This window comes from Pocillopora damicornis, chromosome 1, assembly GCF_964200805.1.
Source record: "Pocillopora damicornis chromosome 1, jaPocDami1.2, whole genome shotgun sequence".
Taxonomy (NCBI): domain Eukaryota; kingdom Metazoa; phylum Cnidaria; class Anthozoa; order Scleractinia; family Pocilloporidae; genus Pocillopora; species Pocillopora damicornis.
Genome location: NC_142670.1, coordinates 26,129,483 through 26,157,233, shown reverse-complemented (window position 1 = coordinate 26,157,233; position 27,751 = coordinate 26,129,483). Strand labels below are relative to the sequence as shown.

Below are 27,751 nucleotides of genomic sequence, written 5' to 3'. Positions count from 1 at the left end.
TGTGCAGTGAAGACAGTTGTGTGTCCACCGATCACTGTGAAATTTTAATGCCGTCGAATGGCTCATTAAACGTTAAATTTCTTGTCTAAATTTTTTGCCACGAACTCTTGTCTTTCAGATTTTTTTTTCTGGACGATCGCACACGCGAAAAACCGCAGCGAAAATTTGACATACTCGTATCAGATCCCTTATCTGGACTCCCAACGATTACAAATGTCCCTGCTTAATTTTCAATGACGGAATCGATTTGACCGGGTACTTTACGCATAGATCATGTACTACAAAAAAATCATGCGTCTCGTATTTCGCGCACGAGTTACACGTTTCTTGTTGCCAAGCGCCTGCTGCCCAGGTTTAGCTCGTGCTTCTTTGAAAAATTTCCCAACTAAAGGAGACAACTTTGTCCATCGAACCTTTTTCCCCTCTATTTCGCTGTTTACTTCTTGGTTTGGCTGGATTCTTTGTGAAAATTTCATTCCAGTTTGTTTTGCGCTAGTTTGAATCTGTTTTGCCTAAGCTTTCACTTTGTCTTCTAGTAATGAGAACTCTGTGTTTAGATATGAGTCTATTTTTTCTCAGCGGGAGTCCAGCTTTGGACTGAACGGGTCAGAAACGAAAACTATGGTATGCTCTTACAAAAAAAGTGAAGAAAGAAAAGAAAAAAGAACACTCACAACATGCTTTAGGTTTTAATTTATTCAAAGAAAATTAGTAAAAGCAAAACTTTATCGCAACCAAACGATATTGTACTCACGTAACCAATTTAGAATGAATGTATGGGTTGAAACTACGTATCAAGAAAAACAAGGAATTTAAGAGTTGCATTTCCTTCTTTTTCCTCTTCACTTTTATTATCATCGTTTGCATGTATGTTCGATTAATACTGAAGAGGATAGGTATTTGAAGTAAATAAGATATTTCTCTTATTGCTTTTTATAAACGGTTGTTTTACAGAATTTGAGGAAAAGTACTGAATATGTTACAGATAAGTGTCAGCTCTTTCAGATATAAATCTACAAACATCTAACTCATACAGTACACTCATGAAATTAATTCAGGACATAGCGTTTCTTAGTGAGCATATTCTCAGTCTGCGTGGCTTCAAAATTAATTTTTCAGAGCCATTCTCGGAGAATCAGTCCATAAATTCACCTCATCAAAGTCGTTTGGGAACACTTCTAAGAAATGTATGAACTAAAATGTTGATACCAAAAGTTGTTCGCCATAATTTCTGAAAGCTGTGAATGAAGGATGATACACAAAATTTAAAACCCACATGCAACAAAGCGGTTTCTAACGTCTTTATAGCGAGAAAAAATGAAAGGGAACGAGAAAGTAATCAGGAAAAAAAAATGATATTCAAGCTCTAGCTAATTGTCGCAACACTCTGTACCAAAGTTTGTTTCTGAGAATATGTTACTTGACATCAAATTTACATTTTTTTAAGAGCAAAGAGAGAAAATAGAACTTTTTTTTCATTGAAAAATTATGGTTATCTTAATCTGAATCACCTGTATGATCCCAAACCAAACAAAAATACCTGCGTGAGGGTAATTTTTGCCCGAACAACGGATATCATATGAATAAAATTTGTTGTATAAAGCTTATCCTATTTCAATACAAAATAATTCTGCATAAAGTATGTTTAGCATTTATATATATTTTACATATCTCCAGCCCAGTGTTCCATAACATGCACCGACGTCCCTTAGTTAGGCGGCAGGAAGTGAAGCACTGATAAGGTTTGAAGAAACACCGAAGGGGCCATTGACGAAGAAGTAGAACGAATGAGTCACGAATGAAACGTTGCAATCTGAACGGAAGAGTAATTCACAATTTACTGCTCATTAACCTTGAAGCAGATTGGAAAAACCATATATTTGGCAAAGAAAAAATTTAAAAAATCACCCGTTTATGACTAAAACATTTACAGTAAAATACCCATGTAAAATTTTTCTAACACAATTGGGTTTCAAGCCCTAATTCTATCAAGGGCTTTACCAATTATTCACTGGTTAAATCGTAAGCTAAACTTAACATAAAGACGCTTCAGACAGAAGCAAATTACTCATAAAACCCACAGGCACACCAAACAAATGGCTCTGTCTTTAGACTTCCCTTCACTTTCCCTCTTGTGGATTAACTGGTTCCCAGTACTCTCAGTCTTCACCTAAAATGTCTCCATCCCGAGATTCAGGCTCGTCTGCCTTGCTTGTAACGTAGTCCTCGCGTAATTTGTCTAACTCGGCAAGCTCACGCTGTAAGATTAAAGAAAGAAGGAAATTTTCATTCTTGCAATGACTGCCAGGCAATGAATCAACCAGTTTCCTTTACATACCCTTACTTACTGTAAAGTTGTCACCGAAAACGTATGAGATACAGAATAACAACGTGAATTTCGGGACTGCCCTGTTCAAAGATTTCCAAACTCTTTCGAAGATTTCCGACAATGTAAGGAAAGTGTTTGTTTGTAACACAAGAAATGCGAGCTGACGTTAAGTTGTGGGAAGAGTTATGACCATACCTTAACGACGTCCAAGTGATAGGCTCGCTTTGTTTTAATCTTCTGCATCGGGAAAGGATTCAGAAATTGGAAGGCAATCTAAAAGAAAAAAAGAAAGAAAAGACATTTATATTTCTCTGTTCCTTCTGCACAGCCACTCCTGGTGGTTTCCCATTTGCAATGGACGAATCTATAATCCAGGTAATCCTTTGCAACGCGGCAAGGTTCCTACTGTCTTAAAACTTTGTGCCCAGATCTTCCGACCTCAATGCGGATAATATCAAATGTAAATGCCTTAACAAAAAGCTTTTTTTTTAAATTCATGTCCTATAAATCGGCTAACCTAACTGATTTATTTGTTGATAACCTTGCGATAGACTAGCACCCAATCCTAGTCACTTTATGTGAACCCATAGAACCCAGGATAAGCTCTGGCCACTTGTCTTGAGCACAAACTTTAACTCTACAAGTATGATCGCTAGTTCGACTTCACGTATATCTGGAGGATCATCTTTCACGACTGCTTGATTTAAAACATGCTATACAGCGTAGGAACTATCACAAACTTTGCCTCTGCAAGTATGATGACTTGTTTGACTTCACGCATCTCTAGAGGATTATTTTCTTCGACTGCTTGCTTTAAAACATGCTACATAGCGCAAGAGCTACCGCTAACCTGAGATAAGATGTTAGCATCGGTGATTTTTTCAGGCACTTGTCTCAGGAAGTTGAATATGCTCATGTGATCCTCACACTTTAAAAGTAGCTCTTCGCTGCTCTTGAAAACCGCCAGAGCAAAGCGAAACATCACCTGACAGAAAAGGACAACACAATCAGCAAATACCGAAATCCCTCACAGTGACAATGCTTCGTGAATTTCAATTACAGAGGGGATCGCTCATCATTTATGGCTGGGGGAGGGGGGAAAGGGGGGATGGTTTGAAGGATTTTAGTTATGTCACCATCAAAATTACCTAGTTTTCCTCACCCCCCCCCCTTCCGGCTCTGAAGATGGGGGAGGGTGGTTTGAAGGATTTTAGTGATGTCACCATCAAAATTACCTGATTTCTCCCCCCCCCCCAGGCTCTGAAGTATTCTTAGATCCCCCCTCACTATAGTCCTATAGTCCTTTAGTCTTCTCTTTATACTCAGTTCGCGACGACTGACCCACCCCCCCACTTTCCCCATTGAAAATCATGTGTTCCGCCCAAAATCCATCCCCCTCGCCTCGACATTAACCCTTAACTCCCATGAATGACCAAGACAGAATTTCTCCTCACAATATCCCTACAATACACAAGTGATGAGAATTAAAAGAAATATCATTTAGGGGATTATTAGTCGATCCAACACCAAATTCTCCGAATTAACACCATAATAATTGTACGGCAGACAGTAAAGAGAATAACTGATGAGATCTCAAGAGCGAAAGGGTCAAACAATGGCTGGTCCCTCATTCTTGCCAATTCTTCAGTGGAAAAAAAAGTCTCTTCGGATTCTTTTGCTGATGTTGCTTCCCGAAAATTGTACAATTTTGAAAAAAATTCAACATGCTCATAGCTTTTACAGAGAGAATTACTTGCAATGTTATATTGAGTGCAATTTTGAAGGGCAGTCTTAGAGTTGGTTTTACTACCAAATGTCTTAGAAGACCGAGTTTACCTCTTCACCAACGTTACTTTAAACAAGCAAAACTATCCTTAAATTTTAAGATAGCTATGATTATATTAGGGCCTACCTTATTCCCCTCATAAAGAAAAGTGTCCCAGACTCGCAGGGTTGTCTGAAATAGGAAAAATGGCTATGTATTACTACAAAGGGGATCGGATCACAATTAGACATCAACAAAATCAGTCTGATATTCTGTTATGTGCACATCTGGTGACCTATGGTTTTGTTACCTGTATGGGAAAACTGTCCACGAACACAGTCAAAAACCAATTGAAAGAAACCAGCGAAAGATCCACCCTGTCAATCAAACAAAACAAACCAATCACATCTGTCGCTTTAGTTCTATGACAACATAAACAGCTGATCCTTTATCAATCAGCAGAGCGCACGTCGTGGATAATCCTCGACTGTCAAAAGTGTCAAACCAATCAATTTTCCTGACAATACAAGTACAATAACATGCAAAGAGTGATCAGATAATAAAGTAATGGTTTTGACCCAGTGGTAACAGATGATTATGGAGAATAGTTCTGAGCTGGGATGTTGTCGCTTACATTGACTGAGGTTTAGACAACCTTAGTAAATGTCATCAATAAGTTAAAAGTTGTTTGTCGGTCGAGTGTTTTAAGTTTGGTTGGTGAAAACTAATGGGTTAATTCTGACGTGATGTTATTTTTCATAAGACTCAAGTAGGGTAAGTCGGTCATAATCGATCAGTGTCTAGTTGTTGCTCTGTTTGGTAAGATAACATGTAAATGTCGTGAATAAGTCGTTTGTATGGTGCCAGTTTTTGTTGAAATCCTTGAAAAAAAGTAAGCTCTAAGTTATTGAACCAGGTTTCCAACGTCAGTTGCTTAAAGTAGTTCGTGCTATAGGTTAAACTTTGCCGAGATGAGAAGCTTCGCAACTGCTTACATAAGAGCGTCGAAATGTGCACTCAGTCTTGGGAGTTTCTCAGCCAACAGATCCTTGAGAACGCGCTGATCAGCTTGAGACGCAACCAATGTTTTGGAAAAGTAATCTCTTGGCATGAGGTGTTCTACAATAGCTACCAAACACCTGAAACAATCAAGGTACAACATTTGGAATGTATTCATTCAAAGTGCACACCATATTGATTATGACAATTGAACTGAGAAAAGTGCAAATTTGGTCTGACAGCAACAAGTGCGATTTCAAACCAAATTAAACGAAACATAGTGCTATTTCCAGTTTACTGCATCTAATTTTAAATCGTCCTGAAAGATGGTCGTCAGCTTTAAGAAACTCATTACCGTCATTCACAGGATGCACATTTCCAAATTCGTCCAACTTTTTCTGAACAAAGTTTAAGCGGGAAAGTTCAGTGTGAAGTCAGTCATATTATGGCGTTTTTCCTTTCATTTTTACAACGCGATTGCCTCGAAATCTAATTGGTTGTTTTGTTTCATTTTACCTCTCTTATTGCCCATAAAAAAAATGCGACAAAGAGTAAAACAAACCTTGATTCCTGAATAAATGGCACTGCTGAGAGCCGTTCAGACTTCAAGCTTTATCACTGAGTTGGAATCGTTTCTCTTTCAAACTTTTTCAATTGAAAAATTAATGACCTTTCAATGATACCTCCGTGTCCACCGTCACCATCATCAATAATGACCGTCACGAAAAACGGAATATAAAACACAAGCTAACTAATAACAATTCACACTCACCAGAATGACTCTTCTTCGTTAAGATACAGTAGAGCAATGGCGACCAGCCGGTTTAATCCCTATAAAATACAAAAGAAAGAGAAAATCATGAAAATATGTGTTGTGTAGCTTAAATTAAGAACTTTATAAAGGGGGTTAGTCTCTAAAGAAACTACGGTGCTGCGTCAGTTGGGGGTAAAACGAGATAAACTGGCTTTCTCAACTGAGTTGATAACGTAAATTGGCCACCGTAAGAGCTTTAAAGCTGACGTTTCGAGCGTTAGCCCTTCGTCAAATTAAAAACTATTATGTGGTTTACATTGAGAGAGACATTTTGAATTTGATGTTTCTCTTGTCATCACTATATAAAGCGTTTTATTTGCTTGAAACTTTTGCTTTTTTATCAGCGCACGGTTCATATCTTAAAGTCTTTTCTAACTACGGAAGTTATCTGTAATATTAAGCCGTTAGTATGTGTGGCTACCTGACATAGAGCGCAGGTGTTGTGTCATCTTTCAAGGTTAAGGAAACATAACCAAATGTAAGCACGTAGCTTTTCGGAAATTGTGGTAGTAAAAGTTACTATAAGAAAGAATACTTTAGACGTTGTAGCAGCAAGGTATGGTACACTAAAGAACGAACAAGCTTTTGTGACCCAAGACTCCTTACACCCTTCACTCAGCGAGTTTGATCAAGATATTTCCCCCTAATGTCCTAAAACAAGTATAAAACGGTTATGTGGCAAAAATTCGTCACATAATTTACACATTATCACCTGACAATCACCTTACCTGACAATAACCTACATCAGGATTATGCCAACTATAAGCGAGAAGAACTTCTCTAAGTTTGGTTGTCTGTTAGAAAATAAACAAACAAACAAATCAAAAAGCAAAACAAACGAAGCGCTAGCTACTGCAACGATAGCAATAGCATAAACAGCTGTTTGATGGTTGCCACAGAAATAGTTTTTTTGTAATTTTCCCTTACTTTTCCCTAACAAATTTCCCCGACCAACTGAATGAGCAATTGGACAAAAGAGTCCTAGCGGCGTCCAATTTCCGCAAGTCACATGCAGAGTACAAGAATCATTGATATTTCCTTGATGTAACGTGGAGAAAGAATTGACTCTCGTGGAAACCAGGGAGATTTCCCTGAGGTTATCAACCGGAGAAAAAATGTACGCTGACGGATGAAAGATCGAATTTAATGGCCTTCGTAAGTTTCACTGGGTTGGGTTCTTGGGCAGAGGTTACTTTACTTTTACATTGTGTCTAATCACTCAGCAGTATATATGGGCCTGGAAACCAGTAAACTGCTCAGGGAAACCTGGTGAAATGTTAGAGGGTTACCTTGAGATGGACTAACCCCATTCAGGAGGAGTGGCAATACTCCTGGAGTTTTCTTGCAACAGAAATCGAAATGAGCTACAGCATCTATGCGAGTCGGTCAACATGCAATGATAGGTAATATCGCTGTTGACCTCAAGCACCTACCCCATCGGCGTCTAGCTTGTCATAGTGTTTATTATTCGGTAAGGTGCGCAGCAAGTCAAGCTCGATCTGCTTCACTGCAGGAGACGGCCGACCTTTGATGGACTCTAGCAGATGATGATAATACTCGTCTCCTGCTATTCTCCTTGTCTCTTGTACGCACTCATCGATGCAGAAATTCCATATCGTGGCGCGATGCTCGTGTGGTACACCAGTTCTAACCAGCGCTTTCAGTTCAGGCTGAAATGGGAAAATTCAAACGTTGTGACGACATAGTTCACAACTTACATATCAACATACACATTCCAGTTGTTTTTCGTTTTAGACAGAAATTATGTTCCCTTTGACATCTGCATAGTAAACTGTCTTCATGAGAATCGTTTTTCTTCTTTTTCGAATATGTTTTCATCGACAAGGTTTGTCTACACGCAGTCCGCCATTAAATTTGTGGTCTCTGAGAAGATCACACTGATATTACTTTTTACGCGAACGTTTCAAAAAAAAACTTTCGTTCGCGAGACTAACAACTAAAAACGTTAACAAAGACATATCCCAGCCGGACCAAAAGCTTACCTCTTTGTTCTTCAACGTTTTTTTAATGTAGACCAGACGAACAAATTAAAAAAAAAAATAAGGCAGGGGAAAAAGGATACGAAAAAATGAGGCCTCAGTTAGGCCTGTGCCTTGTGAAAAGAGGAGAAAATTAAATCTGAGCGCTCACCGCTTTTTGCAGATCTCTGTTCTTGTGTGCTACCATATAGTTTTCCCACTTCACTTCTACTGACATTTCTTGTGAGCTTAGTTTTTCCTGAAGGAAAAGAAGCTGTATGTTACTTTGTGTAACACTTTTTAACGGGAGACGCTGTGTGTCCCATTTAGAGATCTCAACCGCACCCGCCCTGAACTTTTAATCCACCGAGTAACATAGGTCTTTTAATGTGGTCAATCGATAATAACATCCATAATAACATCAACACCTTTCGAGTGCAACACAACGAATCACCAACGTTTCAGATAAGGCAACGTTTACTACCGGATGTAACTAAACAACTTCACTTGCCATGAGTTCTTCTGATCTTCTGTCCATCTTCTTCGCCATTGATAGGAATGCCTCTTCGTCTTCGCCTTGAAGATTCTGCCTGAAGCCCCAGCGGTCGTACGGTTGAATACTGGGAAAATGATACAAAAACTAATGATAAGATCACTATCACTGGTTAGCAATTAACTTTTACCAACAATTCCGATGACGTGTTCAGCAAGCAGTCACTGAGAATTGACAAACTTATTAGCCAAAGGGTTTCACCTTGATATGACACCAAACTCTCCTAGCTAATTAACAAGGAAATGTCGTGTATATAGAAGAGAGAATTAATAATTACTATCTCAGACGTGCAAAATTACCTTCAACAAAAAGGAGACAAAAATATTAGTTCGGAAAAAACCAAAAAGAAGTTATAATGAACCAATAAGAAGTTAAGATGGTGAGGAAAAAAGGAACATCAGGGATTTAAAGAGGTGCGTAATTTTTCACTACAATTCAATCAAGAATTGTTGACATGTCCTCCTACGTACGTCGAGCTCATCGAGTTGGCAGAGTCAAAAAAGCCTCTTAGGAGATGATTCGCCAAACAGAATATGTTATGTAGATACAAATAAGAGAGATGGTAAGTTTTGAGCTCGGTAAAGAAACACAGGAAGATGTTTTTGTCCGTCTTGTCACGAGCGTGGGACAAAGAAAAAATTCTGAGTCGCCATGAGGAATCGAACCTCAGACCTTTGGATACCGCGCTCCGATGCTCTAACCACTGAGTCATAGAGACTCCACAGTGAGCGAGGTCTATTACGAAGTTCATATGACACGTGTCTTTCTCTAGAATATGTTATGTTGTACGCTGAAGCACAGAGATGCTACGATATAAAGATACTTAATTATCACTTGGTTGGGCATTGTGGCGTATTTTGCGTGCTAAGATAGAGCTTTTGGCAGACCAAAATGCGTCATTGTTCGGACGGTTTGTTTGTTTGTTTGTTTTCTTAATAATTTTTATTTTCCTCGATGCCCTCCAAAATGATAATAGTGGTAAGACAGTTTATGTTTTTTGGCATAATAATGTTCTGGACCCCTCTCAGTGCTCATTTTAACCCTCTCCTCGCGGCTCAAGCTAGTCGAGCCCGAAACATATTTATGCCCGCGACCATAAACTCTAATGAATTAATAAACAATTTTCAAACAACGGAGCTGGCAGCCTATGCAAGGCACCCAAAGGTGTTTAGTAGTCCTGCTCTATCGAATCGCAGGCTCGAGTAACTGACCTGGACCGCGACAGTGTCAACACCTCCCGTGATTCGCTGTCAATAGCATCCTCCACCAGTCTACTGATGACATCATCGTCCATGTCCCAGCGCTCGCCATCTAAACGAAATATCCCATTAACAATTCAAAGAGTTTTCAAAAAAACTCCCATTGATTGGCTCAGGAAAAACAAGAAAACAAACAAACAACAAAAAACAACCAGACATCTGCAGCTAAAGGCCTCTCCAGCTAATACCATAATACTCTTTTGTAAGTAGGTTTGGGCGAAACCTGATGCAAGATTGACTCATCCACAGGCTTAACCTCACCGGGACATGATTACTTAACCTTTAACTCCCATGAGTGACCAAGACAGAATATCCTCTTGCAATATCAATGCAGTATCAACCAGGTAAGTGATGAGAATAAAGAAAAATATCAATTTGAGGATAATTAGTTGATCTAATACTATATTCTCTGAACTAACATTACAAGAATTGTATGGTTGACAGTTGGGAGAATTACACATTTGATCTGGGAGTTGAAGGGTTACGTCTCCTTTGTAAGGAGTGGCAAAACGGGAACCTAAGTTGCCTGTAAGAGATCTTGAAGGTAACCTGGTGTCTAGTTAAGAAATCCTTAAAATATCAAGAATATCGGGCTGAGAACAACGGGAAATAAGCCTCTCAAAAACTCAAAAAAACTCAAAACCACACGAATTAAACTCTATGCAAGCCAATGATAGCATCACGGGTTTTGTGTGCAGACCTGTAGAGTATTCACATTGTCAAGATCGAAGGATAAGTTTTGAACAAATTTACTCCTTCCTCAGAACGAAGACATCGAAAGATTCACCAAGACTTTCCTTCTAAAGGCTGTCATGGTATTTCCCAACAAGTAAACCAACACTTCACCTTTTCGCGGTTTCTGGAATTCTCTAAGTACAAGGAAGTACTTGCTTTTATATTTACACATCTCAGCTTCAACGGTGGCCAGTCGCCTGAAAAAACCAAGACAAATTTCATAATACTGACGACAAGAATTTGCGTCGTCTTTTGTTTCTCCAGAAAGATACCCCCACGCGAAACAAAGGTTTATTATTGTGGTATTAAATAGAGAACAAAGCGTCCAGCGTGATTTTGAAAATGACGGTGCTACATTTGTTAAAAAACGGTACTTTTCACTCGAACCACAGCTTTTCATTATTTTGACTTGACTACGCCCTGTAATTGCTCTAGAAAACTCGTATGACCGTCAGTCGGGTGCACAACCAAAAGGTTTCGTGTCTTGATCACTTATTTCCCGCCCTCGAGTCAGTTTGTTTGTTTTCTCTTTGTCTTTTCTTTTCATTGGATGACTGGGGTGTTCTCCTTTGTTCTGACTGACCAGTGTGTTTGCCGTGGCTCTTTTCGTACGACAATCAATGAAAAATCGCATTATACTTACATCGCCTGCGCCTTGAGAATCTCACTGTCATGCGCTCTGAGCTTATTAAATTCCAGAATCTCGCTGTTTAAGAACCGATTTTGAAGCACATAGGCTTGGCATGTTTCCTTTAAGGAGAAAAGAACAACATCGCTACTTAACTGAAGTTAAGTATGCTAACTTTTGAACAAATAGAGTCAATTAATGCAGTAACAAATACGAACTGATATTTTTCATGAGTGAACCTGGAAAACTAGTTTGGGAAAATCTGTTTGGGCACCAAGGAGGAGGATAAGTGTCATTCTGAAACCACGTATGTGACAACTGCCGACTAATCGTATCGTGGCACACTTCTTTGGAAATGGAACAAGATGGTGCTCGAGCGTTTGAAAAGGTGTTTAAGACCTAAAATGCAGTAATGCAGAGTTAAAAGATGAATTGGGAAAGAGTAAAACAGGGTGTTTAGTGTAAAAATGATATAATAGTATTCTCTGACATTTCATTGGCTCGTTCGGAATGAGAACCGTTGCTTTCGTGAAAATTCCAAAAACTTACGCAATTAAAAAATTTAAATAATTGAGCTCCACAAGCATTTTATTCAAACGTTGATTTTTGTGAACAGTGCCAAGAAAGCATTTGGCTAACACTGAAAAATCACCAATTTACTTCAAACAAACCACTCGTCAAAACGTCTCGAAGTCTATCGAATCACAGGCGGCCCAAGCTCCAGCTGTGAGATGATCATCTTGCGCAATAACAGTCATGGCGGAATTATAAGAGTTTGTATGTGCATATTTACGACCGCCCTCAGGAATAAAAAAAATACGTCAAATTCTCAAAAAAAAAAAACACCTCACCTTACTTCTACGGCGTATCATTTGTTATCTGATCGCTTACTTTGATGAAAAGAGCCCATTTTAGCGAGTTGTTCATTTCGAGGTTTTCAACGTACATAAGAAAAGCCCAATGCTGAACACTCCATTTCCGAACGCCTGATCCGAGAAGCGAAAAATCCAAGCTCAAAATGACCACAAATCTGTGATTATTTTCGGAGTCATAGGAAAACCTTGGAAGGATTTATTCCAGTATTCAATTTAGTTCTATCTGGACATACTTAGTTTAATTTTGCCAACAAGACAACTGTTATTTCGTTTCGTCCGCATGGATATCCAGCAACAATACTTACCACGATTTCCATTTCAGATACGAGTTCGAATTGATTACGTCCTTGCTGCAACCGTGGAATAGACTATTTTTTACCAACGACATTTTTTCCTTTTGAAATTGAAAGGAAATTATCGAGATTTACAAGATCAGCTGTGCGGTTTGCAACTATGCCTGTAAATTATTTTGAATTTGTAAACATTTCCGGAGGCGAATTCGATTGGCCGATCGAAACAATAGCCTCTTGATCGATTTCTTTTGAGGGGACCCGTGGTTCTAAAACAATTTATTGACGATAACTGACGGTATGGTCCCCGGCGAGGCTCAGTTTGAAAAGGAGGTAGGGTTACCAAGCTGGTTTTCAACGGTCGTGTGTCAAGGTTGATGTGGCCGCGGGCTGTTAGAAACCTCTAAACTGGAAATTTTTGAAGCAAACTGCGGCTTAGTGTCGGTTGCGCGGGGAAGATTGAGTTTTTAGTGAATTGAAATGAAACTACAGTATATGTGCTTGGATTCTGCGTTGGCTTTGTGGTCGCCCGGTCATTCTGAGCTTGGATTTTTCGCTTCTCGGATCAGGCGTTCGGAAATGGAGTGTTCAGCCTTGGGCTTTTCTTATGACGATTGAAAAAGTCGAAATGGACAACTCGCTAAAATGCGTCCTTTTCATCAAAGTAAGCGGCCAGATAACAAGCGTTACGCTGTAGAAGTAAGGTGAGGTATTTTTTTTGAGAATTTGACGTATTATTTTATTCCTTAGGGCGGCCGTAAATATGCCCATACAAACTCTTATAATTCCGCCATGACTGTTATTGCGCAAGATGATCATCTCACAGCTGCAGCTTGGGCCGCCTGTGATCGAATGTCTGAAACTGAGCCTAAAAATGACTTCGTTTATAAAACAGGCCCAAAATGCCCTAGCGTTGGGCCCTTCACTCCCAAGACTAAACAAAACCTAAATTTTCCCTACCATTTAAATACATTGCTACACAGAGATGTGATGGGAAAAATAAATTGAATGTTAACAAAGGGAACTTTGTTTGATTTAAAACCAAATTCCCAAAGATAAATAATGAGAGTTATAAGGCAGGCAGAGCCGAGAACTGATATTTAAACTTTAAAAAAGACAGGTTTTAAGGAAGCAGCTAGCTTAACGAGACAACATATTGTGTAGCAGGTAACCACTTAATGAGTACAATAGCCTTCTGTTCTCAAGCTACAATAATATAGAGCTTGAGAACATAATACTATTGAGCTCTTCCCTACCTTGAGTTTTTCTACCTCCTGCATATCATCAATTCTATTCTCTGCGGATTTGGTATCACTGTTCTTACAAGACGGCGAACTACAAACAAAGCATAGAAAATACCGTCCAAACCTTTCCCTTCATAAATATTTCATCAAACAAAATGCCAGAGCATATTTGACATTTAAAATGCTACTGGAAGGGATGAGATATCACTTGTATGATGCTTGCTCTGGTTGGCAGACATTCCCTCTCAGCAGGAAACTCTACTTGACCGAACAGACGGTTTGTCGACTACTGCACGCAATTTTAGTTCCCTTTGTAAAGAAATCAGAAACTCACAAATTTAGGCCTGTATACAGTCCGCTGGTTCAAAGTTTGTTGTCCGACTTCCAGGTAACTCAATTTATTACGTTTATTTTGTTCAAACTGAGGAAGCCTGCTAAAGTTTTAAATCGATGCGACTATTTTCTTAATCGTTTTCTGTTATTTTCACTTTCTTAGCCTCGTTCTGTTTTGGTCACGCAACACACTCTAGCCCCTAACAAGAAGAACGGGCGTGACGAGAAAAATAGCTTGCGTAAGCCTTCCCGCTTTCTTTCATCCAGGCAGGAGAAGCGTGAGTGGAGCGAGAGCCGAGCAAGGGCATGGGGCGAACGCGCGCGGAAAAAAAGCGCAGCACCCTCTACCTCTTTGATAAATGAAACGCAAAGGCGTGTTACAAAAGCTTCGCGACCAAAGAACGTTCGCGTAAGAAAAAAAAAACATTTCAACGGGAGAACTTTCTAGTAGTACACACCTTTCAAATTCTTCATTATTTTCGTCGTCAAATTCTTGCACTTCTTCACCCTCTACAGTGGATTTCTCCAACGTGTATAACTAATGAGAGAAAGAGAGAAAGTGTACAGGTCAGTGATTATCTTTTGCCACCTGTTCTTCGTCCCCTAATAAACTATTTGTAACGCTCCCGGTAACCCCTGTGAACAGTGGTATGTAGCTTGACTTATACTAAAAACCAGTTTGTGAGGAGTCAGCAATTTTTGTCTTGGAGGATAAGAACAAACATAGCGAGCGATTTTGAACCTGTGAAACTCTTTTTCTTTTTTAGAGTCGCAGATAAGTCTAAGAAAGAGTAGCTAATCTCAGCATGACAAAAGGAAAGAAATCTGCTGAGCTTTTGTAGTGTGTTTCGAACTCTCGGGGCGGAAGACCAAAATAACATTAAGTTACCTGGGAGACAAATAAAAAATGTTTTGTTGAAAGCATTGGAGCTTTTCCGAAGTACCATAAAAATGTTGCTGTCAACAGTTGAACTTTGAAGAACATACTGAGCCCATTGATGTCATCGGACGCAGAGGACCACCAAGACATTATAGCAGCAGTAAGCGCCTGACCGTTTGACCCCTAAAAGTCACTTACATCTAACTTCTCCTTACATTCACACATAAAGGTCACGAGAATAAAGAAAATGATCATCAAACATAGAACCTCTTGATTGTTAAACAAATTCTCCTTGTCAGCACCTTAGGAAATATATCGAGAACAGTAAGGAGAATATCCACACTGATGTTAGGGTGTAAAGAGTTAAGTGAAGGAATCAGCACACTTGTTTAACAAGTGCTTGTTACTATAACACCTTCGTTTACCTTGTTAGTGAGCGAGACAACGACTTGGTCCTTAACTGCTGTCATCTCCTGGTACATCTGGATTTGGTCCCTGCTCTCTCGAAGTTCTTTATTCAGCGCCCTACAAGAAAGGCGGAAATTAACGGTCTAGAGCAATAACTGGCTCATGAATAAGTGATAAAAAGGGTACTTGATTTATACTCCTCTTGCGTGACTGAGAAAACTGACTATAGGCTCTATCGGTATGTGCAACGCTATAAGCTTTGGTTTTGACCCTTTGTGACCTGAAGCAAAGTATGCATTTTTGTAGAGAGTTTTATGGGTGAAAGAACGTCGCGGTTCTGTCATTAATTCAGTAATACGTGAATTCAGTTTTACTTGGTTGCAACGTCAGTCTTTTTCAGCTCTGCAGTCTGCTCCTTCAGTTTTTCTTCCAACTGCTCAGACAGGAAAAGAAACAAAACAAAGATATTGGTCAACAGTTAAAAATTTATCCAACTCACAAATTCAGACAAAAGAAAAGAGAAAGGCGTCGAGCATGAGGTCGAGTGTAAGATGCTAAAAACACACCTACATCCCCCAAAAATAAAACAAATAGTAACCATAGCATCGAAAAACAAAACAAAACAAAAGCAAAGCACACTCAAAAACACCTTTTAGAGTATACTGATTTTTAATTTGGATTCTCACCGGTTCCATGTGGTAACCATATTCGGATTATTGCAAAATACCAAAATTTTTGTGTTTAAGTTGTAAAGCTCCTCTGCAGTCGGTTTTGCTATATATCAGCTTCTTTTCCGAATATTTCGACCAGCAGCGATCATACACTGAATTCCATAGGTCCTAAAGCTACTTTAGCTGACACTGAATAAGGCTCTCGGCCATGAATAAAAAAATTCCATCATCACAGACTGACGAGATTCCAGAAAAGATAAAAAGTTTACGAGACCCACGATTTTCAAGGAATCATCCGCCATGGTCCATAATAAAAGCTCGCTACTAAGTAAAGATTACATAAAACTAACTTGTGCAATGTATATGAGTTTGTCTTTCATTTCTTCTGATAAAGATCTCTGTTCATCATCTTCGTCTTGTGTCCTTAGGAGAGCAAATATGATAAAAATCGTTTGGGGACAGAGCGAAAATAACATGAAAACTTTCATGCGCGTCTAAAACGCCGATGAGTTTCCAGTATTTCTTAACCCTTTCACTCCGAGATCAAATTTGAAATTCTCCTTACGGTCGACGATACAAATCTTACAATGTTAGTTCAGAGAATTTAGTATTGGATCAACTAATAATCCCCAGATTGATATTTTTCTTTATTCTCATCACTTATCTGGTTGATATTGTATTAATATTGCAGGGAGAAATTCTCTCTTGGTCACTTAAAAGAGTTAAGGATTAAAGCGTAAACAAATTCTAATTATTACAAATAGTTATATCATACCTTTTGCTCTTTTCTATCTCAAAATGTCTGCAATAAAAGGAACGAGATTTGTTAATGCATTTAATTACAGCTAACCGTGTTTTCGATCATGAATGCACATTGATTCACTTTCAGCAAAGTACAATTCATGTTGGTCTTAATCAACAAACATCAAGAGCAAGTCAAACTCATGAGACCTGCCGTAAGAGAAAAGTACAACCAAATATTAAAAACAAGAAGTCATTACACTCAAAAATACGAAAATTTAAACTCCCATGAGTTATCTTCAAGTAACTAGAAAGCCGTGTCTGAGACTTGGGCGAATTATGGAAACTGAAAAGCGGTAAACCTTTAAGGAACACACTTATACACACGAACAAGTACATTCTTAGTAGGATTCAACTGCTTCAATAAAATCCTTCTGAACAGGAGGTATCGACAGTTTTCACAGGACACCTTCCGATTGCTTCCATTCATTCATTCATTCATTCAAATTTAACTCAGCTCACAACTGATTTTACCTGAGATGCTCGTGAAGACTTTCGATCACATCTTGTCGAATTTGTACCTCGCTACAGGATTACAATAGAGAAAATAAATAAATAGAATTGAACTAATTGGATTGATGGGTCACGGAATGTATTCGCTAAGACAGACAATAAAATACAAGAGCTGCTAAACACAATGTGTAATCTTGCAAACCGGCAGTACATCGCGTGAAGCGAACGACTGCATTCGGTGTCCCAGAGGTCAACTGGACATGCTTAAATCACGCGTTTGAACAGCCAACAGATACTTCAAATAGACCAAAAAAAAACTAACCAAAGCGCGGGAAAGCACAACTGACCAAGTTGCACATGGTTTTAGCTTTGAACTAATTGGTTTAAAGGAATAACTTACTCCTGAGCTGTTTTTAGGCTTGTTTCTGCAGCAGCAAGAGCGTCTTGAAGCTGAAGGAAAAATATTTGCAGAAGTCAAAAATACATGTATAAATTTCTTGCCTGACACTGGCTCAAAAAAAAAAAAAAAAAAAGGCTTCCCTAAATTCCTCTACTCCTCATACATCCCCCTCCAGTGTCTGTACAGGCAGTCAGCAAAGCGAGATACAGTTATACAGTAATCATCTCATGCAGCCTGTTCCATGTGCTTAGTTAAGAAATTGGTCGCTTTTATGGCGCGGAGGTTAAAAAAAAAAAAAAAAAAAAAAAAAAAAAAGGAGAGAAGGTTTTGGCAAGTAACGGCTACTCCGAGCTGTCCATCGTTCTGCATTTCTTTTACATATATGTAACGCTTAAAGCTAGCTCTCCGTCTCAAACTTCCCCCCTGATTTCCCCCTAATCTACTATTGCTTATTGTACTCCAACTAAAAGCCTACAAGAGGCCTCTAACAGAGTGTCGCAAAAAAGGGAACAAGGAGTTGAAAAAAAATAAATTTTGGTAAACAATGACTCAACAATCTGGTTTTAATAGTTAGTAGCCCCGATTATCTCCCAATCTTAATTCACAGATTAAAATATACCTTTTCACAATCCGGGCATCGAGTCAAGCATCGAGATGTGGGTCTTCCTCCTCCCGAAGACTGACCAGTTGTTCGACCGCCGGCAAATTTCCTGAGCGAAAAAAGAAAAAAACAAAAACAAAGAATACAAATTAACAAAGTAACTGCAGATAACTTTAGAGATCACATTAATAGGAATCATATGATAACTTCGATATCATTACCAACGACACTGACAGAGTCAGATTTAAGGACCCATTCATATGGTCTCGGAACCCGAGAAAACCCTCCCCCTAAGTTTATCTAACCGAGATAACTTTTCCCTTATTGCTTTGAAAAAATTCACTTTTCACTTACTTCTTTGAAAAATTCAAACAACCGTTTGTATGAATCTGACGGACTGGTCTCGAGAGCCGAGAAAACTCAGGAGGATGTGTTCCCTAACTGTAAGCCCGTCAAGCGAGACATCTTTTTCTCATATAAACACTTCGACTCGCCTACCCGAGACGAGCCGTCTTTGGGTTTGTTTAGTATGTTACCTGAATATCTGGTACGAGAGAGACTGGTGAGGGATCAGCTGTTACAACTCACAACTCCACAAAAAAGCTCCGTCAAGTTTTGTCGAGGGGGTGGATTGTCTCGGTTATTCGAAACCGTATAAATAGGGTCTGGCAGAACCTTATTGTAGTTGCCTTTCGTATAATGTACTTACTTGCGAAGTGTTCCGGCCTTGAAACTGAAAGAGTAAATAGAGAACGTTAAGATGATTATACAAAAAAATCAGCTACAAATGAACATAGGAAAGTTAGTGTGATGGAGTCTTAGTTAGCTTAGAGCCGCGGAAGACAAATCTGTTCTCTCAGCGTCAATGGTTCCCTTCATCGCCAGTCAAAAATCATATAAAGCGTATAAATGGACGCTAGCTATAATTCAGGAAAAGGAAAAACAATATATATTTTCACTTTGAAGTCTTTTGTTGTGAATCGCACGGGTATCTCTGACAATGGGGAGCTCAAAAGATTAGTTTGGCAAAATTGGTGGATTTCTTTTGAACCATTTGACCTCTAAGAGTGACTAGCCGCTAATTTCTCCTTACAGTATCAATGGTGAATCAAACATAAAAGTCATGAGAATTAACGAAATGATCACCGACTAAAAGTCTTTTTTTTCTGCCGCCGATTTCTGAGATCCTGAAGCTTATTGTTCTAAAGAGGAAAGTCTGACGCTTCTAAAGAAAATTACTTTCTATTCTCACGCAAATGAAACTCATTTTCACAACGGAGGTTTTGAAATTTGTCTAATCCCAACAATGAGGGTTCTTAGAACTTGGAAATGGTCTTTTTGAGTTTGTTTTATACTTGAAAAAAATGTTTGGAGACTCACTCGGTTCTTAAGGAGTCCAAACAAATTCTATAAACATGATACAAGCGCAAAAAAAATAAAACACTCACCTGAATGGTTTTGTTTTCTCTTCCGTGTTTTCTTGTTGCTGTTGGTTGTTGCTGTCATTCTTGATGTAACTTGAGAATGAACTATAGGATAAGAAATGAAAACAGAGAAAAATCCGTAAAATTCTCGGTTTTACTATGAACCAGGCACCGGCAATATCGTCCGCTTCTTGCTGGAAACAAATTGCAGGAGCGAGCATGTTAAAACAGTCAACAGAAGACAATTAAGCAAAGACACTTGACAGAAAACAACAATGAGTAATTATTGCTAAATTGATAATTGATACTTAGAATTTGAATCACTTGATGCCTTTCATTTCAATTCAAACTAGGCGAGACAATGTATCTTCCAATACAATGGCAACATTGGTTCACAACATTAATTAATCAACATTAATAGTTAACAACTACCCACTAAGGAGGAGGTGGCTAGTGATGGAAATTTACCGACCCACGAATCTGGCAAAAAAAGGTGATTTTACTCAGTTATTCTTGCAACGATGAAAATATTTTCAGACGCAGAGCCCGTGCGAGTTGCTCAGAGGTCAATAGCAAAGGATATTGGGGTTAAACAGCCCTCAGAACGCGCCTTAAACGCTATCCACTGTTTTAGTATGTGCAAATACTTAATATTCTTAAAGGGTCAGCTGTCAAGTCTCTGAATCAATGTTAGCAAGAGAGAGACTGCATCTCCTGTGTTTAAGACTGAACTTAGGATAAGTTTTGTCGTTCATAAAGTTTTTTTGCTTCCCATATTTTGAGGGTATATAGAGAATGACCGCTACTCATCCTGGCATACCTTTTGCTTTCATCAGCCATTTTCTCATCTGTTGATGACTGGCCAATACCGTTATTGGATTCGTCCAATGCCTGAACTTGTTGTAACAATTCTGTGCCAGATAAAGGTGCTGATATGTTGAGTGGAGGTTGTTGGGATAGAACTACAGACTGTCTCTTTGCATCTCTGATATAACAAGAAATATTTTATATTAATAACATTTATTTTGCCAGGATCATCTCTCCAGAGTTGAATTCACAGTTGTCATCGTGGTTAAGGCGTATGGATGGGGAAAGGGGGGGGGGGGGGGAGAGGGGAAAGAGAGGGGGGTGAGGAGGGGGGGAAGGGGAGAAGGTGGTGTGGGTGAAGTTGAGCCCAAGAACCTTTTCTCCTGTGCTCCTGTGACTACTGTCTCCTAACTCCTACACCTAACTCCTACACCACTCACTCCCCATTTTCTGGGGGTTCTGCTGCTCTGGAACCTCACTTCCTCCTACAGCACAAGCCTGGCAGGGTAAAAGCTTGCTTCTCTTCACATGCCAAGCTTCTATGTCACCATAGAAAGCACTTCCCATATGACTAGGAACAGTCCTGCATCATTTAACTCCTCCATGATGGATGCAAGTCCATGCATCACAGGTCAAATTACACATGGTAAAATTTGGCTACAGTTATTGTCACTTTGCCTGTAATATATAAACCTTATCCAATGACTTAAAAATCTGCTGCGCTTAAAAGTTTGTTACCAAGTCAAGTCTAAAAAAATTAATGAAACCTAAGCATGAATCGTTCCATGCTGCCATTATGATTTTGTTCATCTGCTTTTCATCCCTACTTTAGCCAAGGTCTACAATGTAATACCCTTGGATTTGCACATTCTGTTACCCTAGTATGGTAGAATGGCATAGAAGTGGAATAATAATTAATAAAAACAGTTTGAGTTACCTTATGTTCTTTATCTCAGTCTTCAAATTTGTGAATGAAAAGTTGGAGAGGATACCAGGTGATGGTGTTTTCAAGGCAGCAGCCTCCTCACCAACAGACTCTGGTGCAGGAACAGGCTCTATGATATGCACGGTCTTTGGATCTATTGACAACAACAATAAACACTTATTATTATTACACACAGGTATGTGTACTTAGCCCTCCACACCCTAACATCAGTACCCATATTCTCCATTCTCTTCTCTGTATATTTCCCTTAGTACTGACAAGGAGAATTTGTTCAACAATCAAAACGTCTTAAGGTGGCAATTTTTTTCCTGTCTATCATAATCTTAAAGAACAACTGAGCAGTTTGATTGTAAGGAGAAATTAAATGCTGGTCACTCTTACAGTTTTAAAGGGTTAACCCTCCCAAGCTGTGATTGTTAATTCTCCCCTCTAGCTGCTACACATTTCCTTATAAATTAGTGATGAGAACTTGGGTTAGATCAAGATAGCAGCGTCTACCTGACAGGTTTGAATATTCTCATTACCTGTTTGCTGAATAATGTATGGATATTATAGGGAGAAGTTTTATGTTAATCACTTGTGGGAGTTAAAGGGTTAACTCAGTGCAATGGAAGGTCCTGTTCAAGTACAATTGTAGTGTTGGCAGAACAACTTGCAAAAAATGATCAAAGGTAGTGAGCAGTGAATTCTCCATCTGAATTGTTTACTATCTTTGCATGCTTTCATTCTAAGCAATGACTGGAACAACTGGATTTCGCTGTCAGTTATGACTGGTTCATTTCCCATGATGCAACCAGTTAATTTTGTTTAAAAGGCAACCTTGCTTACTGAGTGACACTGTAATCAGACACTCTAAACCTCTTACAACCTAATATCAGTATGCAGATTCCCCATACTGTTCTCTATACATTCTCTAAGTTACTGACAAGGAGAATTTGCCAAGCAATCAAGAGCTTCTTTAGTTAGCAATAATTTCTTACATTCTAATGACCTTAATTTTCAACTCTGCAATGATAATGTGAGGAGAAATAAGACAGCTGTCATTCTTAGGGGTTATTCAGGGGTAAGAGATGAAAATGGTGCCAGTAAGTGGAGCTTACTTTTTACAAGCAAGAACAGTTATTTTAAACAGCCACTGATCACTGGAATGATGTGGTAGATGCCCCTTCAACCCAGGGGCACTTTAATCCCTCTAGGTGACCAGCTTCTTATTTCTATCTACAATGTCACCCAAAAATCATACATTAAGGTCGCAAGAATAAAGGAAATTATCACCAACTAAAGAAGCTCTTGATTATTAAACAAATTCTCCTTGTCAGCACCATAGGAAATGTATAGAGAACAGTATAGAGAAGATGCATACCCATGTTATGGTGTATTGGGTCATGTGTTCACCTTTCTTGGGATCAACTTCTCTTTCTTCCTCTTCGGCTAATAAACCACAGGTTGACTGCTGTTATAAGTAAGAACAAGGTAAATAACCAGTTGGCATCAATTGACTGTAATAAAAACTTGAATAATTATGTAAAGTACATTGTGGTAATCAAATTGGTGCTTGTTGTAGGTGATGATGAAAGTTAACAGGCAAATAATTTTTGTTGCACTGTCTTCACTGTCTGGGAAAAAAGAAACAAATAAAAATCCTGATTTTCATGTATCAAGCTAACTTAAAATACCCCAACTGCCCTTTTTTTTTCTTCCTCATCTCATTGGAATTCTAGAACCTGCCCTTTATGGGCTAATCCAACCTGTAGCTGAACAAATGATATTTAGTTTCTGTATGTGCAAATTCAAGGAACATTGCATAGTTTATATCTAGCACATAAATAAACAGAATCACAACTTACCCCAAGAGCTGAAATGTCTCCTTTATTCTGTACAACTGCATTTGCTCTCTTTCTACTGTACTCCAGCCGTCTCCCCTAAATATTGCATAACAATATATATGATATACAGTGAAACTTAATGGTCACTAGCTCTAAGTGTAGGCTCTTCAGGTCTAGATCTGCAGACAATCTAACAAGAGCAAAGCCCATAATTATGAAATGTTGCAACTCTGTTATAGCTGAAACTTAGGGTTTGGAGTTCCATTGTTAGTAATGGTTATTTTGAACAGTCCTGAATAATTCAGTGGCAATTATTGCTAGCAATTCTACACAGTTGTTGATCACTTCTCTTCCCCTAACCTTTTTCCTTTTCCTTTCACTGATCCAATCATTAGGGAGAGGTACATGTCTGAAATAAGAGTCATGTCTGTCTGGGCAGCATGGATTTGCTAGCCAAAAGAGCAGGGTATGGTTGTTCAAAGGGTGAATATCACTATCCATTGAAAAAATTTTTAACCCTTGGATAGCCCAGTATATTTTGCTAACACTTATCCACTGGATAGCAATTTATCCATTGGCTAGGGCTATCTCTCCTTTGAACAACTGAGCCCAGTATTCTATCTGGAAGCTAGCTGGCAAAAATGAAATCCCTTAGATATATCCCTTGCATCTACCTTTCATTCACATGAGGCAGCTGGTTAAACAAATAAAAAGGTTGAGTTTCCTAAAAAAAACTGTGGCACTGCATCAGCAGGGAGTATTACAGCATATATGGTTTTAAATGTGAATTGGCCACCATACAGAGTTTCCAAAGCTGACCTTTCAAGAATGATTAGCCTAATCATTTAGAGTGAACAGAACTGATGTTAAATTTATAAAATGCATTTTCTTCATGTTGACCCACAAACTGACTCAAACATTTTTATGCATCAGATCACACAATAAGTATGGCAGCAGCTAGTACCTGAAGCTCTTGAAGCCAGAACATCATAGTCTGCTTATCTTTTGCTTGTAGCTGATAGGTTCTTCCAGATGTGCTATGGAAGTAAAAACATTTGTAAAAAAAAAATTCAAACCTATACCAAAATCCCCCTACAGTAAGTACCGTATTTACCTGCGGATAGGCCGCACTTTTTTCCCGGAAAAATAGGACCGAAATTGGGGTTGCGGCTTATACGCGGGTACAAGCGTTTTGACACCTCATTAATATGCACGAGAACTCACGGTAGTACAGTAAATTGGCGTTTTAATGTTCGCTTTAAATTGTTCCTAACTTACAACACATACAACACACGCATGCAGCACACCAGTTCCAAGTTGACGAGAAGAATGTTCGAAGGTGGCGCTCACAGCAAGAAAAATTAAAAGGTCTTCATCGTGATCAGAGAGCGGCACGGTATTGCCCAGTTAAATTTCCTGAATTGGAGAAAGAACTGAAGGAATGGATTGACGAGAAGAGAAAGGCTGGTATTGGAATTTCCACCACAGTTATTCGTCTGAAAGCAAAATCGATGGCAAAAGCGAGAAACATTGCCGAGAGTGAGTTTAAGGCTTCAGTACACTGGTGTCATCGCTGTAGGAATTATTGCAAAAATAAACTTGACTTGATACACATCAGCTGTTGTTGATTTCAAACGTTGCTTTATTTATCCCGGTACTCGACCTCAACAATTTTTTTTTCCCATGAAAACCATTGAAAGTTTGGGGTGCGGCCAATACGCGGGTGCGGCCTATCTGCGGGTAAATACGGTAAGCATATATTTATCCGCTTCCCCATTTGAGCAGTCCTAAGACAATACTAAGATGTCCTTGAAGTATGTTGTCAGACAGCATATTGAAAAGATCATCTTTGATTCAGTATCTAAAAATTTTCTCACCAAATCTGAAACTGTGTTAGTCTGTCTGAATCTTCAACTTCAAAAGTGAAAGATGCATTCGCCAGATCAATAGAGCTGAAAATTAAAATAACACACACAGTCTACACAAACTGGACATATATCACTAAACTGATAACAACTCTTCATTTGACTCTGATTTGACTCAGTGATTATTTTATTTGTTCTCATAACCTTCATGTTTGATTTAAAGGTGATACTGTGAAGAGAAATTAAAAGCCAGTCACTCCTAGGGCTTAAATGATGAAGCAAATTGTAAGCCTGTTCTGTATATACACTGTGTCATTAATTTAAGAAGTGAAGATCAGGAACACTATAATTCTACACAGTTCAAATGGAACATATTTGCAATCGCTAGCAACGTTACTTACCCAAGAGGTGTACTGTCCTGAGGAGTACGGAAATAATACAACCTGCACTTCCTCTCCTCATACAGAAACCATCTTGTTTTCCATGTTTTTATTCCCTTTGCTACAATGTAATGAACAAACAGGAGAATAGAGAGAGGATTGTTCACAGTTATTCTTGTTTATATCCTTTAACCTTTTAGCTGACCCATGATCAGATAACTTATTGGAAATTCCAAGGGAAAGTTACCTGACTGTTACTGCGCTGTACTGATAATTATCTGATAAGCTGAATCCTACATGCAAGGTTCTTACTTGTGACCTATTAGAGGACACTGACACACAAATGACACCACCATTGACGACATTTTGCTCTTTCTCCATATAAAAAAATAGACTCCATGTCACCATTGGTCTGTATAGTAAAAGATCACAGTAGACATCAAAATGTTGTAAGAAAATCAGTGACACACTCAGCTGTATCTTGTTTGCCACTTTTCTCTTTGTACCACATTTTGATATCATCTGCGATCTATAACTGAAAAGATGCAGTATGGAATCTTTTCGCTATAATTATAGATTTACTACAACTTGGAAATGGAACTTTACAAAAGGTCCTATTTTTTACAGGAGGGGTCACATTTTCATGGCACCAATCCATAACAATAAGCAAAAGAGTATAATTTTGGACATAGGTTAACCCTTTACACCCTAAAATCAGTATCCATATTCTCTATACTCTCATCCATGTGTTTCTTTTAGTACTGACAAGGAGAATTCATGTGAAGATTAAAGCTTCTTGGGTTGGCAATAATTTTCTTCATTCTCATTCTCTTAGTGAATGATTCAGCAGTATTATTGTGGGGTGAAATTAGATACTGGTCACTCTTTGGGTTTAAAGGGTTAAATAAAATCTACTTACCACCCAGCTTGTTCAAAAATCCACAGAGTGTTGGTGTTCCACTTGTAATTTTCTATAAAAAGCAAAAAAATTTACCACTATCAGGCTTAAAAGAATCCATTAAGGAATTCTTTTCACTTTCAACAGTGATCAGTAAAGAATATCAATATACAAACATCACAAGATATAATGAAACACGAAAACATCAATTAACTTTTTTTTTTTAAGACAAATTCTCTAATTTACTGTGAGAGGAAATGAGTGGCAGTAAAAGGAATTAATATCGAGTTCAGTTTCCTCTTAAAAGACACTCATGCTGATCAAATGACAAATCTCCTGTATATGCAGATACACACAACTACACCATTTAAATTGATTCCTATTGAGTACTTTAAATAAAACTCTTCCCCAACTGATTTGTTAAATAATCAATAGATCATTCAGTGAGCCTGGCGGATAAGAAAAGGCATGTTGAACAGCTACAGGGATAACAATATCTTGATCTAACATTATTTTAATTGTACGTCACAGCTTCAGGGGGAAATAACAAGTCATGGTCTTTACTATTCCTGACTATGTAAAACTATTTTTCAATAATCAAAATTACTTAAAATTGAATGAGACCTCTTCACTCAAAGCAAGTTGAGGCGAGAGAATTTATATGCACCTGCACACCCTGGCTCTGAGGATTGTCTTTATTTACAGGCCAAAGTGTTCATACAATCAGAGAATTGTGCACTTAACACCCATAATGAATGTTATTTTTATTGGATTTTTTAGTAGAAAGCGTTCAAAATCAAAAACACGTAAGATCGGAATACCGGTAATCATTTGGAGAGCAAAAGGTTTATGATGTTATCAAAGAGAGAGAGGCTAGAGTAACAGGCAACTCGATCATAGCCCATGTTATACGGAAAAAGATAGAAAGTGAAAAATCGCAACATTTCTGCAATTCTCTGCGAAAAAGAACATATTCCTTTCGATTTACTTCACAAATATCACTTACTGGCTTCGACTGCTCACTTAACTAAATTCAACACTTCCTTGTTCTGTAAGAATCGTATCGTATCAGCTGTGACGCAGAACTTTCTGTGCATGTTCCGTGGTACAACTTCGGTAGGGGCGTGCTTTTTGACGCCGGCTCGTAATTATTTACCACGTTATTAACAATTACACAAATTCATCACGAACCGTACATCGTCAAAACTGTTTCTCACGTGTGCACTTGGGGTCGTAACGAACTTGCCGCGGTTCGAGAGCTGAAGACACATTTTCGTGTTCCTGAATTTAACCTCTCATTAAAACATGAGCGCACAATGCACGTTGAATTATTTACCTTTGACTTACTACTGCCCTCATTGTTTTCCTGCGAGATCTCAGTGTTCTCATCAGGGGTTTCTTTACTGATTGTTGAGTGTTGAATCTCAGACGGCACGGAAACGAGCTCCCAAGAATCCTCCATGTTTTGGAAACTGAAATGCGTAGGACTGGGACCACCAGTAAGTTCGTAAGATTTTCGGAAAGAGGCCGGAAGGATGCCAGCTTCTGCCAAATGTGATCGATCAAAGAAGAAAGATGAAAAAACCCC

The 27,751-nt window shown here is 38.7% G+C and overlaps 1 protein-coding gene across 2 annotated transcripts; it reads right to left on the bottom strand.

The window, feature by feature from the left end:
- Positions 1–678: 678 nt before the first annotated feature.
- On the bottom strand, positions 679–27,746 carry LOC113667161 (TBC1 domain family member 2B). Of its 2 annotated transcripts, none has more exons than XM_027182949.2 (34): positions 27,500–27,746; positions 26,185–26,236; positions 25,287–25,386; positions 24,898–24,972; positions 23,985–24,057; positions 23,042–23,116; positions 22,590–22,647; positions 21,186–21,327; positions 20,262–20,426; positions 19,466–19,546; positions 18,727–18,750; positions 18,036–18,126; positions 17,417–17,466; positions 17,038–17,088; positions 16,538–16,564; positions 16,113–16,185; positions 15,466–15,524; positions 15,109–15,208; positions 14,262–14,341; positions 13,483–13,561; positions 11,077–11,183; positions 10,545–10,630; positions 9,651–9,750; positions 8,398–8,506; positions 8,059–8,145; positions 7,341–7,577; positions 6,636–6,701; positions 5,866–5,924; positions 5,090–5,233; positions 4,405–4,471; positions 4,242–4,286; positions 3,180–3,314; positions 2,525–2,602; positions 679–2,258 (listed from the first exon to the last, which is right to left on the bottom strand). In XM_027182949.2, the coding sequence occupies exons 1-34, from the start codon at positions 27,623–27,625 to the stop codon at positions 2,160–2,162; spliced, it is 3,000 nt and encodes a 999-aa protein (XP_027038750.2). In that variant the 5' UTR covers positions 27,626–27,746; the 3' UTR covers positions 679–2,159. The 2 variants fall into 2 exon arrangements, with proteins under 2 accessions (XP_027038750.2, XP_089068831.1); XM_089212705.1 differs by lacking the exon at positions 27,500–27,746 and adding an exon at positions 27,170–27,257.
- Between the last annotated feature and the right edge of the window lie 5 nt (positions 27,747–27,751).

Bases quoted from the DNA above. Each gene is read 5' to 3' on its own strand.
- LOC113667161 (XM_027182949.2), bottom strand. From the start codon at position 27,625: ATGGAGGATTCTTGGGAGCTCGTTTCCGTGCCGTCTGAGATTCAACAC. The intron at 24,973-25,286 runs GTAAGTAACGTT...TTTAATTTTCAG, and splicing joins CAGGACAGTACACCTCTTGG to CTCTATTGATCTGGCGAATG. The intron at 4,287-4,404 runs GTAACAAAACCA...TTCCTATTTCAG, and splicing joins TGGACAGTTTTCCCATACAG to ACAACCCTGCGAGTCTGGGA.